The sequence below is a fragment of the Myripristis murdjan genome, chromosome 22, assembly GCF_902150065.1.
Source record: "Myripristis murdjan chromosome 22, fMyrMur1.1, whole genome shotgun sequence".
In the NCBI taxonomy this organism is placed as follows: Eukaryota; Metazoa; Chordata; class Actinopteri; order Holocentriformes; family Holocentridae; genus Myripristis; species Myripristis murdjan.
The window spans coordinates 4,079,773-4,094,563 of record NC_044001.1 but is presented as its reverse complement, the minus strand read 5'-3'; the positions used below and the strand labels follow the sequence as shown (position 1 = coordinate 4,094,563).

The 14,791-nt window shown below is 43.2% G+C and overlaps 1 protein-coding gene across 1 annotated transcript in view; it reads left to right on the top strand.

Moving 5' to 3' along the window:
* esr2b (estrogen receptor 2b) overlaps window positions 1–14,791 on the top strand; it is a 49,637-nt gene that overhangs the window by 21,468 nt on the left and 13,378 nt on the right. The window contains exons 3-6 of the mRNA XM_030045051.1: window positions 741–928; window positions 2,627–2,743; window positions 4,109–4,471; window positions 7,793–7,931. Of these exons, the coding sequence (XP_029900911.1) occupies window positions 741–928; window positions 2,627–2,743; window positions 4,109–4,471; window positions 7,793–7,931 (807 nt within the window). The remainder of the gene's footprint in view (window positions 1–740; window positions 929–2,626; window positions 2,744–4,108; window positions 4,472–7,792; window positions 7,932–14,791) is intronic.

Below are 14,791 nucleotides of genomic sequence, written 5' to 3'. Positions count from 1 at the left end.
GGATATAGACGATCAATTGATGTCCACTACAGAGGACATAATTGAATAGGCTGGGTCTCAGGAGGATATAGAGGTGTATTAACCCTTTGGCACATAGCGGTCACTACAGTGGGCAGCTGTTTCAAAGTCTTTTTCTCCTAAATGCAATGGTTTCTATGGTGGAATTGCATATCAGCTGTTAGAGTGCTCTCTGCTGCTCCCCTCCATTGAGGTTTATGCGGAGACTGTCAGTTCTTGTTGCTGAAAATATTAATACTAGTATAATGACATGGTAACACCAGTCCTGCATCCTTAAAGAAGTATGGAGACTCACAAAAGAAGAGTAAAAACACTTAAGAAAAAAAAAAATCTTGACTCAGGCTTTCATAATTCATGCATCAAAGGGTTAAATGAGGCAAAAAACTTCAGTATCTACTCCTCATTTTGTAATAATGTCCACAGATTTGTCTATTCATTTGCTTCTGTAATAAATTTGTTAAATTGTAAAGAGACTTTATGGATATTTATGCATATGCACCAGCTGTCCGGTGTGCACGACAGCACCACACCTGCAAAGACGGCTGTCACTTCTGCACGGCCGTTTTGTCTGTTGACTGAAATACAATTGTAGAGACATTTGGAGCGGAGTGCCCGTTGGCAGACTGATGATGGGTGAATGACAGGCTAAAATTCACAATGTCAAGTTGTCCCTTTTAACTGAGTCCATGTTCACCGTTTCCATCACGCGTCTCCCCCACCAGCACGGCGAACAAGATGCTGGGCAAGAGGCTGGAGGAGGGGGCGGAGGGGCTGAACTCCTCCTCCTCGGCGGCCGCGGGGAAGACCGACACGCACTTCTGCGCCGTGTGCCACGACTACGCCTCCGGGTATCACTACGGCGTGTGGTCCTGCGAGGGCTGCAAGGCCTTTTTCAAGAGGAGCATCCAAGGTGCGACTTTGCCGACCTTAACGAATCAGTTTACATGCACACTAGTTTTCCGCTATTATTCTGAATCTGACAGTGTTTCTTAATTTGATATGGGTCATGGAAGCAGCATATTCTGCCTGAATATTCCAAATTAGGCCTTTTTCCGCTTCAGATTAAGACTTGTGGGATGTGCTGTTATTATTCGGGTTTGAGGAGCATTCTCCGGTCATGCATCATCCAGATTATGCATCTCAGCTGGGATTTTTTCTGGCAGGAGGCACAGGGAAAACAGGTTGAAAATTAATAAATTGGGTTTATTTTCCCCAAAATATTCCACAAAAACTAAAAACTAAAGGCAGCTTAATCAGTAGAGTCACCATATAAGGCCTTAAAAGAGGTCAACAAAACATAACTACACCGGAAAAAAAGGCTAACAACATACAGAGTATCATACAAGGGTAATATCCAGTCAGTGGCCACTTTATCAGCTCCACCTGTATAATCTAATCCAATCTAATCCAACTGTTGTGCAATGAAGTTTCCTTTCCTGCTGCCTGTAATGCTCAGCTTGTCTTGTTTTCACAGTAATAGAGGAGTTCATTCACTTCTATGTTTGGCATTGAGCTCATAGTTAGTGCTGCTGTTGGACTGGACTGCACTTTACTGACAGCTGTTTCCACTATTCTGTCCCCCGTCATTGTATATCAATAGGAAGGACAAAAAACTAGAAACACCTCTCAATATAATGTAGTCCAGTACAAGACCTCTGCAAACTACAACCTCAGTAATAAACACAGAATTAAATTTACACATTCTCCAACAAAAACTGAACATTATAAACTTTCTTTAAAGGCAGAATTTATGTTGCACTGAACTGCATTAGATTGTACAGGTGGAGCTGATAAAGTGGACACTGATCTTCTGATCTTCTGTCTTCCTGTCGCCGCTGCTGTACCTGAGCGAGGTGTGTGCGATGTGTGTGTTGCGTTGTCTTCCGTATGTGGGCGTGGCTTGTACACACAGCTCAGTCGGTGCGACGTAACTTCCGCTGCGCAAAGGATTGTGGGTCAGAATGGCCAGAGCAGCGTGCTGAAATGCATACTGCAAAATCTGACCGGATGTAGTAGAACATCCTGGTACTCTTGGCATACTGCATCTGACACACTATGTATTGGGACATACTAATTCTTTTCCTTGCCTTTTCCTAAATAGTATGGTAGTATGGGTATTGGAACGCAGGGTTATTGTATGTACTGTTGATCAGACGGATAAAAACACACAGGGGTGGACAACAGAGACAATCACTAAAACTCAATACAGAGAAATCCTGATTCTCCATCCAGAAAACAATGCATTGTAAACCAAACATGTGTTTTGCAATTTTGAGTGACTACAAATGAAAGCAGCTGAACATGTGATGATAATGTGGGTGAGAGTGTGAAACCCACAGCGACACGCGGCCTCTTGGGGTTTTTTACGCTCGGCTGGGTGTGTTTGCAAGGCCCGGGTGGAGATGCATTCACAAAATAAACGCCCTCACCTCATCTCAGGTGGGAAGGAATAGTAGGAATATTGTCTTTTTCAGAATAAGGGCAAAAGCCGGAATATGCTGTGCATGTAAAGTCTGTCAGATTTATTCATCCATCTTTCTATCTCTCTATCCATCATGAGACATTCAAATAACATAAATCCCTGATGTGTCTTTTATTTCTCTGCCAGGACACCACGACTACATTTGCCCCGCCACTAACCAGTGCACCATCGACAAGAACCGGCGTAAAAGCTGCCAGGCCTGCCGTCTGCGCAAATGCTACGAAGTGGGCATGATGAAGTGCGGTAGGCGCCTCACCTTCTCTTCGCTTCTGTCCTTCACATCATCATCCCACAGCCGTATGACTGGAAGCCTATGGGTTCAGGGCCGCTGCTTGTTACTCAGCACTCCACTCATACCCCTTTTCCACCAGGGCTGGTTCGGAGCCGGTGCCTGACTTAGCACCAGTTTTTTGGTTTTCAACCGCCCAAGCAGGATTCAAGGAACTTTATTGTCATACCAGTTCACACTTACATGCTAGTGGTACGAAATTAGCACTCAGGTCCCGGTATAAGCCAACCCAATATATTTATAACAGTATATAAATATATATATATATAGAGAGAGAGAGAGAGAGAGAGAGAGAGAGAGAGAGAGGTATAAACAGTATATATAAACAGTATGTGTGGATATAAACAGTAAAACAGTATGTAAACTATAAACAGTATATGTAAATAAATGTAAACAGCATATATAAATGTAAATAAAAATATAAATAGTATATATATAAGTATAAATAGGCAGCCTATATATAAGTAAGTAGTATATGTATAATAAATAATAAATATAATATATATAAGCAGTAAATATAAAAATATAGAGAAAAATATAAACAGCCTATGTAAATATAAACAGTATATATATATATATATATATATATATATATATATATATAAATATGTATATATAATATAGACAGTGTAGTATAGAATGGACCAAGCCACAGAACCTGATGCCCGGGACTGGGATTCATGGAACTGTTGGACTTGGTCAGTGCAGAATTACAGGGGCCAAACTGGTGCCAAACTGGTTCCAAACTGGTGCTAGGCAAGCACCGACTCCGAGCAGTATTTGCATCGCTACGGTGGGTTGTCCATGTTTGTTGTTGTGATTCCAAGCGAGCGTCTCGCACACCCACGTGATCACGTTTTACGATGACGTAATGACGTGGCTCTGACTTGGCTCCACTTGGCTCTTGGCCACTGGAAAAGCAAACCGGTTCTTTGTTGGCACCAGTTAAGCACTGGCTCTAGCACCAGCTCCGAACTAGCACCAGGTGTTTTTTGGTGGAAAAGGGGCATCAGTGTTTGAGGTTTTCTGGGACCGCACATTGTACATTGAGATGTTTAAATCATGAATTATTGTATGTAGAAAATAAAATTTCATTGCAGGTTTTCACTGGTAGTTTTTAGGTATTTGTGCTTTGCTACCTCCATTGTAACTCCACGTAACTGGGCAGCGTCTGATGCTTAAAGGCTTATGTTGAGCTGATGTAAAAGTCGAGCTCTAATTGAGACACAGGACAGAGACAACAGGACCTCATGTCCAGGGTAAAGGGACATTGGAGTTCAAACTGTACTAAACACTGCATGTTGTGTTCATTCACGCAGGTGTGAGGCGTGAGCGCTGTAGCTACAGGGGGACGAGGCATCGCCGTGGTGGACTCCAGCCTCGGGCTCCCGCCGGGAACAGGGGGCTGCTCAGGATGGGGCTGGGGTCGGGGGCCCAGCGGCACCTCCACCTGGAGGCGCCCCTCTCCTCGCTGCCTTCGCTCCGTCAGCACGGCCGAGAGCGCCGCTCGGCCATGACGCCGGAGCAGTTCATCTGCCACATCATGGAGGCGGAACCTCCGGAGATCTACCTCATGGAGGACATGAAGAAGCCCTTCACCGAGTCCAGCATGATGATGACGCTCACGCACCTCGCCGACAAGGAGCTGGTCCTCATGATCAGCTGGGCCAAGAAGATCCCTGGTAAGATCCGCAGTATGGAGGTTTTCTGTGTGTGTGTGTGTGTGTGTGTTAAGTCAGTCTCATGTCTGATTGCAAACATTGTTTTTGAAGTCTTGGACGTGTCTTCAGCCCACGTTGGTGTTGACTGTGACTCGTCTTTGTCTCTCTTTGACGTTGAATCCACTTTTTCCCACCTATCTCAAACTAAAGAAGTGGAATATTTGGCATTTAAACAAATCGAGGGACCTCATCTGTAGAAAGTGTTCCGGCAGCGGTCCTCAGATGTCCGTTCACTGACCAGCCAAACCCTCATCACTGATTAGCTCGATTGAACGGTGTCTTTCTTTCTTTTCATCCTAAAGAAACTCATTTTTTCCAGTGGGAAAGATCCTGGTCTTGAGTAACATTTCATTTCTTCTGATGTTGTTCTTGACTTGGTCTGAACCTGTTTGGACCTGGTCTTGACTCAAACTCGACTTCACCTGGTCTTGGAATTACCTTGGAGTCGACTAAGATGGTCTACAGTCTTGTAAAAAGAGTGGTGATCATTTTTGTCTGCTGATTGATGGCACAGAAGAAGAAAAAGCCATTTAAAGATTAAGAGTGAGGTCAGCTGACACGCAGGCAAATTAATCAAACATCAGTAAGGTTTGGGACTGGAGGTTATGAAGGTAAAACATTCAAGGACGATGCACACTGCAAAAACTCAAAATCTTACCAAGATTATTTGTCTTATTTCAAGTCAAAAATCAAATGTCTTATTTCTAGTCAAAATATCTCATTACACTTAAAATAAGACATGATCACCTCAGAAGTAACTTGTCTTTAGACAATTTTCACTTGTTTCAAGTGAAAATTCACTTGAAACAAGTGAAAATTTGCTTGTTTCATTGGCAAAATTTGCCAGTGGAAAAAGTGAAAATTTTGAAATAAGTGAAAATTAGCTAGAAACAAGAAACAAATTTTGCCAATGAAACAAGCAAATTTTTACTTGTTTCAAGCAAATTTTCACTTGAAACAAGAGACAATTGTCTAAAAACAAGTTACTTCTGAGGTGATCATGTCTTATTTTAAGTGTAATGAGATATTTTGACTAGGAATAAGACATTTTTGACTTGAAATAAGACAAATAATCTTGGTAAGATTTTGAGTTTTTGCAGTGCAGACGTCCCAAATATTTCGAGATTAGCCCCGAACAGAGGAGGCGAGGCAGAGCCAGGAGACACACCGTCCGAGAAGAACAAGGCAGGATACACATTGTGAATCTTCACAATTTCAAAAGGGCAGTAAAAGTAGGATTTGGTTAACTTGGTGATTTATCAGCCAAACCTGGAGAGACATCAGCAGCCATTAAGTTATGGTCCGCTGAGCTGTTTACCACACAGGCCAAACAGACACCGCAGTGAAAGTTTGGACTCCTGACTTGGCTCCGGGCCTCATGGTTAGATATTTACAAAGTACAGTAAAAACTTTCTGATGTACTTTCCTCCTGTCAGTGTAATATTGGACCACTGCAGTTTGCCAGCGAGATGCTTCTGAAATCTGCTTTTTTTTTTTTTTTTTTCTGTTTTTTCCTGGAATTCGGCCAAGTTCATGCAGAGTGCCGAGCAGTAAATGCACGAAAAACACTTCCCCTTCACGCCTGAACACAGCATCGACTGTACATTATTATCATGAGATGACAGTCTTTGGCGCTACGGCGAAGATGTGGAGTTGAAATGAACTTAAATGTCAGCGCTCCAAGGAGGAGACAGGCGAAATGATTTACCTCTCAAACTAAAGTATCCTTAAAGTGACGTTAAGGAAACCGCACGGACGGTTCATCATCAGCTGTCCGTGTGAAGATAAGAAGTTAAACGATGCGAGTGATCTTTCATTTTCTGTCTTTCTCTAAAATTCCTCTCTTGCAGGACAGAAATAGTAATCAGTGCCTCTCCTTCCCTGTCTTTCTCTTTTTCGCTGTCTCCCTTTGTTTCTTTCATAGCTGTGATCCTCTCCTCTCCCTCCTCCTCTTCCTCTCCTCTCCTCTCCCTCCTCCTCTTCCTCTCCTGTCCTCCTCAGCCCAGCAGGTAGCTTCCCAGTCGAGGTGTTAACGTGAAGAGCTCACAAAGCTCCCCGTCGGCGCACAAAGACCATTTTCTCTGCCTTTTTATAAAATGTATTTATTATTTTTTTTTTGGCAGATCGAAGTGAAAATGAGCGTGCATTGTCTGCCGCATAAAAGAGCTAAGAAAGCACGAACAGGTGAGCCAGGTGTCGCCAGGCAAAGCACAAGCTGCAGCTCGGTGATGTCATCAGACTCACTTTTTTGTCTGTCTCATCCGGTTAAACATGAACACACTTACAGTAAGAGCTGCAAAGGGCAGAGCGCAGGAATATGTAACCGTGTGCCGTGAGTTGATGTTTAAATCTTTGTTGTTTTGGCTGACTAAGCGAGTTAATTTCAACCATCAAAATCCTGAATGTCATTTTTTTTTTTTTTTTTGGTACAATGATTCATGTCACACTTGAGCCCTAAATAACCCACCTCGCCTTTGTGAACGATGCCTTAAAAATGAAAAATCTCAAATGCCTTGCCATCAAAATAAACAGAAATCCTCATTTAAAAGTTCAAATACATCATTTTATTAAGCTCTAGCACCATCTAGTGGATCTTACCTCTCTGCGTTTGTATACAGACTCAAGAGTACCGGAGTTATAAGATAAAAAAATATTTTATTTATCATATTTACAGGCAATATTTTGGCACCATGACACGGGTTAGGTTCATGAATAATGTTAGAAATGTTAAAATGAGCTAGAAAAAGTATCAGGTCAGGTAACAGCAGTTGGAAACATGGCAAATCTATATTTTAGGCTACAGCAAATAACAGGAGATTGACTGATTGATGTGCAACACTTGGTTTGGTTTCTTTATTTACACACATAAAATTTTTTATTAAGGATATAAAAGAACATTAACAGGGAGATGTGAGGGAGATTTGCCTAAAAACCCTCAAGGGCCTTGAGAAGTGGAGGCATGTTACAGGAAATAATATCAACAATGAAGTATACGCAATTTATATCTATCTACCAATAATTTAAAATGAAGAGGCACTGCTGTGTCACAGGTATTTGCATATTTGAGTGTGTAAATGATTGCATACTGGATATTTAACCTTTTTTCCCTGGATTCCTGTAGCTCGTCGAGGTGGAGCTGATGACATGATGGATGAGGTTTCATTCTTCAAGTGAAACTGCTCTTTCAATGCGAAGATATTAGAGCTCGACTCGACTGTAAGCAGGCAAAGGCTCGTTTTACCGGCTGCGTGTAAACGGGACCTGTGTGTGTTGTCGCCGCAGGGTTTGTGGATCTGAGCCTCGCCGACCAGATCCACCTGCTGAAGTGCTGCTGGCTGGAGATCCTGATGCTCGGCCTGATGTGGAGGTCCGTCGACCATCCGGGAAAACTCATCTTCTCCCCCGACTTCAAGCTCAACAGGTGAGGGGGGCCGGCGGTGGCTCGGCTTCGGGCTGCTCTCACCGGTCTTTTTTTTTTACGCTCCAACAGGGAAATACATGGAGGATGAACTGAGGCTGTAAATGAATGAGTGGTGAACTTCTGTCTTCCTTTTTTTTGTTTCTTTCTTTATTGTTTTTTCTTTGTTTTCTTCTTCAGATGTTAATGTCTCCCACAAGTGACAAAGAGTCAACTCGACACATTTTATCACTCTGTAATCTAAAACTAAGAGAATAGTGTGTGTGTGTGTGTGTGTGTGTCAGGGAGGGAGCGATGCTAACGTTAAGAAGTGGTGGTAAAAGCAGTGATATCACTCTGAAGCGTATCCGATTTCAAAGCGGAGATTTATATTGTTTCCAAAAACCTCATGAAAGTGAACTTCAGAAGTAATGAAAAACACAGACGAGACCCGCTTTGAACTCGGAGATGTGCGCTCATCGCTCGTCGTGGAACACAAAAAGGCTTTTAAAAAGTGGGTTCTGGGCCAGTTTGCAGTTTTAATAACGCGGGCTCATTTATTTTGCGGGACGGGGCCTTGGCTAATCTGCAGCCTTTCCCTCCCACATACAACAGCTTGTTAGCTGTCACGGGCAGACAGTGCGCCCTCATGACTGCAGAGTGTGCTATGCTTGTGTGTGTGTGTGTGTGTGTGTGTGTGTGTGTGTGTGTGTATGGGCTGCATATGCACGCCTGTGCTTGTATTTTTTAGGTACCGGTGTTAATCCTGTGTGGTTTCGCCCCGTCGAGCTCGCCCGCTGTGATGGGATAGGTCGAGAAATGGGAAACTTTTATGTTTTACACTGGAAGAAGTCAAAATCTTACCAAGATTATTTGTCTTATTTCAAGTAAAAATGTCTTATTTCTAGTCAAAATATCTCATTACACTTAAAATAAGACATGATCCGCTCAGAAATAACTTGTTTTTAGACAATTTTCACTTGTTTCAAGTTAAAATTTACTTGAAACAAGAAACAAATTCTGCCAATGGAACAAGCAAATTTTCACTTGTTCACTTGTGTCACTAGTAAAAATTTGCTTGTTCCATTGGCAGAATTTGTTTCTTGTTTCAAGTAAATTTTCTCTTGAAACAAGTGAAAATTGTCTAAAAACAAGTTATTTCTTAGGTGATCGTGTCTTTTTTTAAGTGTAATGAGATATTTTGACTAGAAATAAGACATTTTTACTTGAAATAAGACAAATAATCTTGGTAAGATTTTGACTTTTTGCAGTGTAGGGGGAAATTTTGGCTCATTTCCACAGCAGTTTTAGTAAATCTTGGGAAAAACTCGCAGAATCTTCGACATGTGAGTGTTCGCTGCGGGTAATCTGCCCAATAAGCAGTTCCAGTTTTATTTATTTGAATTATTTTTTGGAATGACAAAATGTTGTATACAGGGTGAATCAGCTGAGCCAGACAGTGTGTTCACGTTGAAGGAGGTGTGTGTGTGTGTGGGGGGGGTTTACAGGTACTGACTGTCCCAGCCGCTCCTGAGGAAACTGAGCTGTTTACTTTATGGGGCGTTTGAGTGCCCACATCGTCCCACTTCCTACTGCAGCTTTTCATTTTTTTTTTTTTTTTGCAGTCATTTTTCCACGAGTCACCGTTTATTTCCAACCCTGGCAGAAATTTGAACGAACAACATGTTTTACCGTAATGTCAGCAGCTCAAGTATCTCAGGCTGCTGCAGATGAACGTCACACAGCAGGAGGACCAGCAGTTCGCCTCGTGCATTACCTCATTTATCAGGGTCCTTATGAGCTGCTGACAAAGGTGGGTCAGAAAGTTAAGGACATTTCAACACAGCCACTGCAGCCCACAAGGACTGACAGAGAAATACAAAGGGGAATGAGAAGTTTTGAAGAAGGCTGATGTTTATTAGTCCGAATCGGAGGAAGATTTGTGCTTTTAGGCCTCGGCAGGAAGTGGATCTCACAGGAGGATCCCAAGACTTAAGCACCTCTTCATAAATGTGTGTAGGAATTCCCCTCAAGTCTAAACGCTGCTGGTGATGACAAGTGGAGAAATCGATGCCGGAGCGTCTTCCAGCATCGAGGATTTGAGTGGAGAAGGGCCAGGCGCTCTGGATCCTCCATCTGGTTCAAAGCAGCTGCAAGCGCCACTCAAGTGTCTTTTCTAGTTTCCAAGCGGCTCGGTTGTCATTTCCCCGTCCAGCGGCCGCATCGTGGAAGAGGCGGCGTCTCCATGTCCGTGTCTCTGCGTCCGTCTGAGCTCCACGGGCATGTTGCTCTTAAAACGAGACGTGAGGCGGCTGGAAGCGACGGAGCCACAAACTGCAGCAGCTCTGAAGTCGCTGCTGCTTTCACTCGGTGCACGAGCAGCTCCGTCTCCTGCCTTCTCACCTGGAGAATCCTCCGTTAGAACAGCAGCCCACCAAGGTGTGACTCACCTGGCTGTTAAAGGGGACGGGAGACACACTGCAAAAACGCAAAATCTTACCAAGATTATTTGTCTTATTTCAAGTCAAAAATGTCTTATTACTAGTCAAAATATCTCATTACACTTAAAATAAGACATGATCACCTCAGAAGTCACTTGTTTTTAGACAATTTTCACTTGTTTCAAGTGGAAATTTGCTTGTTTCATTGGAAAAATTTGCAAACAAGTGAAAATTGTCTAAAAATCAAGTTACTTCTGAGGTGATCATGTCTTATTTTAAGTGTAATGAGACATTTTGACTTGAAATAAACAAGTGAAAATTTGCTTGTTTCATTGGCAAAATTTGACGGTGGAAAAAGTGAAAATTCACTTGAAATAAGTGAAAATTAGCTAGAAACAAGAAACAAATTTTGCCAATGAAACAAGCAAATTTTCACTTGTTTCAAGCAAATTTTCACTTGAAACAAGAGACAATTGTCTAAAAACCAGTTACCTCTGAGGTGATCATGTCTTATTTTAAGTGTAATGAGATGTTTTGATTAGGAATAAGACATTTTGACTTGAAATAAGACAAATAATCTTGGTAAGATTTTGAGTTTTTGCAGTGCGGCGCTCTGATTGGTTCACTGCGTGTTACGCCCAAAACACAGCCAGGATTCATGAGGAGACTCAGGACGAGCCTTCAGAGCCAGACACCTGGAGCAGTGACTCTTTTCTCAGCCTGTTTTTTTTTTTTTTTAAGTGAACAAAAGCCAGATCCACGGCTGGATGCTAGAACCCGTTTTGTGCGTGAATCCGATCGGCTCTTCATGCTCATTTGTATAAAATCCCGTTTTCCCTCGTCACTTTTCTCTGCACCTGCAAAGCCCTTGAGGATTTCTAAGAGATGCTGAACGGACCGGGTCGCCTTGTGAGATCCAGTCTGGTTTGCATATGCCTTTAAACTGTACATGCCTGTCCCTGTGTGTGTGTGTGTGTGTGTGTGTGTGTGTGTGTGTGTGTGTGTGTGTGCAGATAAGAGCGTCAGTTTACATATCAGTGTTTACGCTGTTTGTTCCAGATTTACAGCTGTTACTTCAAGTCAGCCACCACTCAGATGCTTCAGGATTTTCTTTGCCAAATTTCTTTATCTCTCTCTCTCTGTTCTCTCTCTCTCTGTTCTCTCTCACATTGACCTTCAACTTTGGCCAGACGCTTGGCGGTTGCTGACACTGCATTTCACCCTCGTGTGTTCACAGTAAACACGCTCTAATGAGGCTGCGTCTCTGCCGGCTCTTTGGGTTTCCTGTGATCGTCTGTGGAAACCCCCCCCCCCCCAAGCGCACGCAGCCGAGCGCCTACCTGGTGTTTAAAGGCACAGTGCACCTGATGCCAGCTCCACCGGTGCCTGCGTGGTGATCAGATCGCTGCAGGTCGCGCTCAGGACTGCATTCGGCTCGGTGTGCAACAACAACAACAAACGAAACAGACGCCCGAGATGCATGACATGAAGCAGAGAGAGAGAAAAAAGTCGGTTCACTGCAAAAACGCAAAATCTTACGAAGAATATTTGTCTTATTCCTAGTCAAAATATCTCATTACACTTAAAATAAGACATGATCACCTCAGAAGTAAATTGTTTTTAGACAACTGTCTCTTGTTTCAAGTGAAAATTTGCTTGTTTCATTGGCAAAATTTGCCAGTGGAAAAAGTGAAATAAGTGAAAATTAGCTAGAAACAAGAAACAAATTTTGCCAGTGAAACAAGCAAATTTTCACTTGTTTCAAGCAAATTTTCACTTGAAACAAGTGAAAATTGTCTAAAAACAAGTGACTTCTGAGGTGATCATGTCTTATTTTAAGTGTAATGAGATATTTTGACTAGCAATAAGACATTTTTGACTTGAAATAAGACAAATAATCTTGGTAAGATTTTGAGTTTTTGCAGTGTTTTTGTTGTTTAATTTTGAATTGGGGTGAAATTCTTCCGTCTCGGTACAGAGCTGCATTTTCTCCGTTAAGTGATCTTTGAGGAAATGCTGTATTTTCACCTAAAACAGCTGCTGCGTCTTAATCTGCCATGCAGCTCCCACACTGTCGCTCAGCTCTTTCCTGTCAGCAGGTCAGAGCAGAGGTGTTGTGCAGCACCAAAACAAAATGTGATCGGCTTTCTCCCAAGATTTTTTTTTTTTTTACCCTTTTAAAGATGGAATAAGGAAAACATACGAGGAACATCATTTCATTATTGTGGTCCATTTGTAAGTCTATGTGTTGGTGGGTCAGCAGCTCAGCTCCAGAGGGAACTCTGTGCAGCCGGGACGTTAATCAGGATGAATCACGATGAAATCTGTCACTTTTGTTGACCCTCTGGTGCACAGTAACATTTCAAAAAGCTGAAATGGGATGAAACGTGTCAGCTGTGGTGACCCCGTGACCTTTTCTCCAGCAGCTCCAGCAGGCCAAACAGGGCTGGTATGTGAGAAATGACGTGTTTGTTTCATGTTTTGAAGCTGCAACAGGGACAAATCTGTCCAGAAGCCCACAGGTCAGAGAGAGTCTGCAGCAGAGAGGAGTGACCTGTGCACGTCCAAGTTGCAGTCCTACTGTGGTCATGAAATTTAAGTCAAAAAGCGTCCTGCAGCACCTGGACGGCTCATTTCAGTGTGAGCTGTGCATCGCTCCGCCTGGTTGCTAGGTAACACGCGACTCAGGAAACTGATCTCGATGTTGCCGATGTGCGTCCGCCACCCTCCGCTGCAGGACACCGGCGAGGCGGCGTGCTGCTCCCAAACCACAGTAAACAATGGAAACTTCTCCACCGCCGTTTCCTCTGACGCTCGCCAGCGGGATTCAGCCGCTAAACGAAACGCTGCTGATTCCTGCACTTTGGCTAATTTAATTTGGGGTGCCGGTAACGCACAGTCGTCTTTGCACTCAAAAAAGTGAACGTGGAATCTGAAACCTTGGCCCCAAAATAGCAGCTGGTGGTCAGTCCAGCTTCCTCTGGGCTGACAAGAGAAGAACAAACCTCTGCAGCCCCTCTGACCCTCCAGACACTGAGAAAAGGAACGTACGGATGTGTTGTTATGTGATATCCGGCTAATAAAGTCCTTCAGACGGTCAAAGATTCACACAGTTATGTGTCTCTCCCATTTAGAGATGTCAAAGTGTTAAACTGACTCGAGCCACTTGAGGAAAAATAGGCTTTAAAGACTGAACCTGATAAAATAACTGTTAGTTTGGACTTTGCTGCTGTGGGTCAAAGAGAAGTGACCTGAACATGTCTCTGTTTATACAGCGGTGTGGTTTGTCATAGCATGCACAGCTTCTGTCTGTATCCACTGTAATGTGTGTGTGTGTGTGTGTGTTGGTAAGTGAGTAACTGCACGAGCGAGAGCAGGAGCAGGAGCAAGTCAAGTCAAGTCAAGTATAATTTATTTGTCCCAACTTGGGCAATTTGGTTGCAGACAGGTATAAAAAAGACATAAAGGACAACACGTTTCACACACACACACACACACACACACACATTCAACAGATTACAGTCTCACTGAATATATAAAAACAGTGGTGCAACAAGAGGCCATCTCAGGTAAGAGTGTCAACTACATAAATCTCTGGCAACAACAAAACAACATCTTCATCAGCAGGCGAGCACCGTCGTTTTTCCCAGAGGACGCTGAACGCAGCGTTTGACCTTTTTGTCCCCCACTGCCATGGAAACGGTCACCGTGGGCGCGGCCTCACCTCGGTGTGTTTTCGAACACGGTGTTGGTTTCCAGCGCCCGGTGGCCGCCGTCCACTCAGACTGTGTCATTCTGCTGTTTGTGTCCACTCCTCTCTTCCTGTCTTTGGTGCATTTTGTCTTTCGAGCTGCGTCTCCATTCAGGTTTTGCAGAAGTTATAAGGGAAGAGTCGGCTCTGTTTACACTGTGGAGTTAAAGTGGACGCTGCCTTGGTCAGCCTCCTGCAGCTTGACTTGTTTTTTTTTTTTTCCTAAATTGGTGTGAGAAGTCAAACCTTTTCCTCAGCACAAATAAAACAAAGCAAATATCCATTGATTTTAGAAAACTTGACCTTCACCAGTGTGAGGCCAGTACAGTCTGAACGCCTCAGACGGGCCGTCTGCTCTGACCTCAGATACACCGAGACTCAGAAAACAGGTTTTTTTGGAGAAACTGTTATCCTTCAGTCCTTCAGTGTCAACAACAAAATACTTCAGATGTTCCACTTTCATCCAAAGTATTTTGGCCTTCGGCATCATCTGCCGGTTCAGAGACGCAGAAAAAGTCTGTCGGAAAAACAGAAACAATGGCCAGTAAACTGTTATGGATGATGACGCCAATGCCAGATTTTTCAGGCTCAAACTACGACTCGATCTGATGTATAAAACATGTCTTGAGTTATCAGATTGTCTACACTGCAAAAATGCAAAATCTTACCAAGATTATTTGTCTTATTTCAAG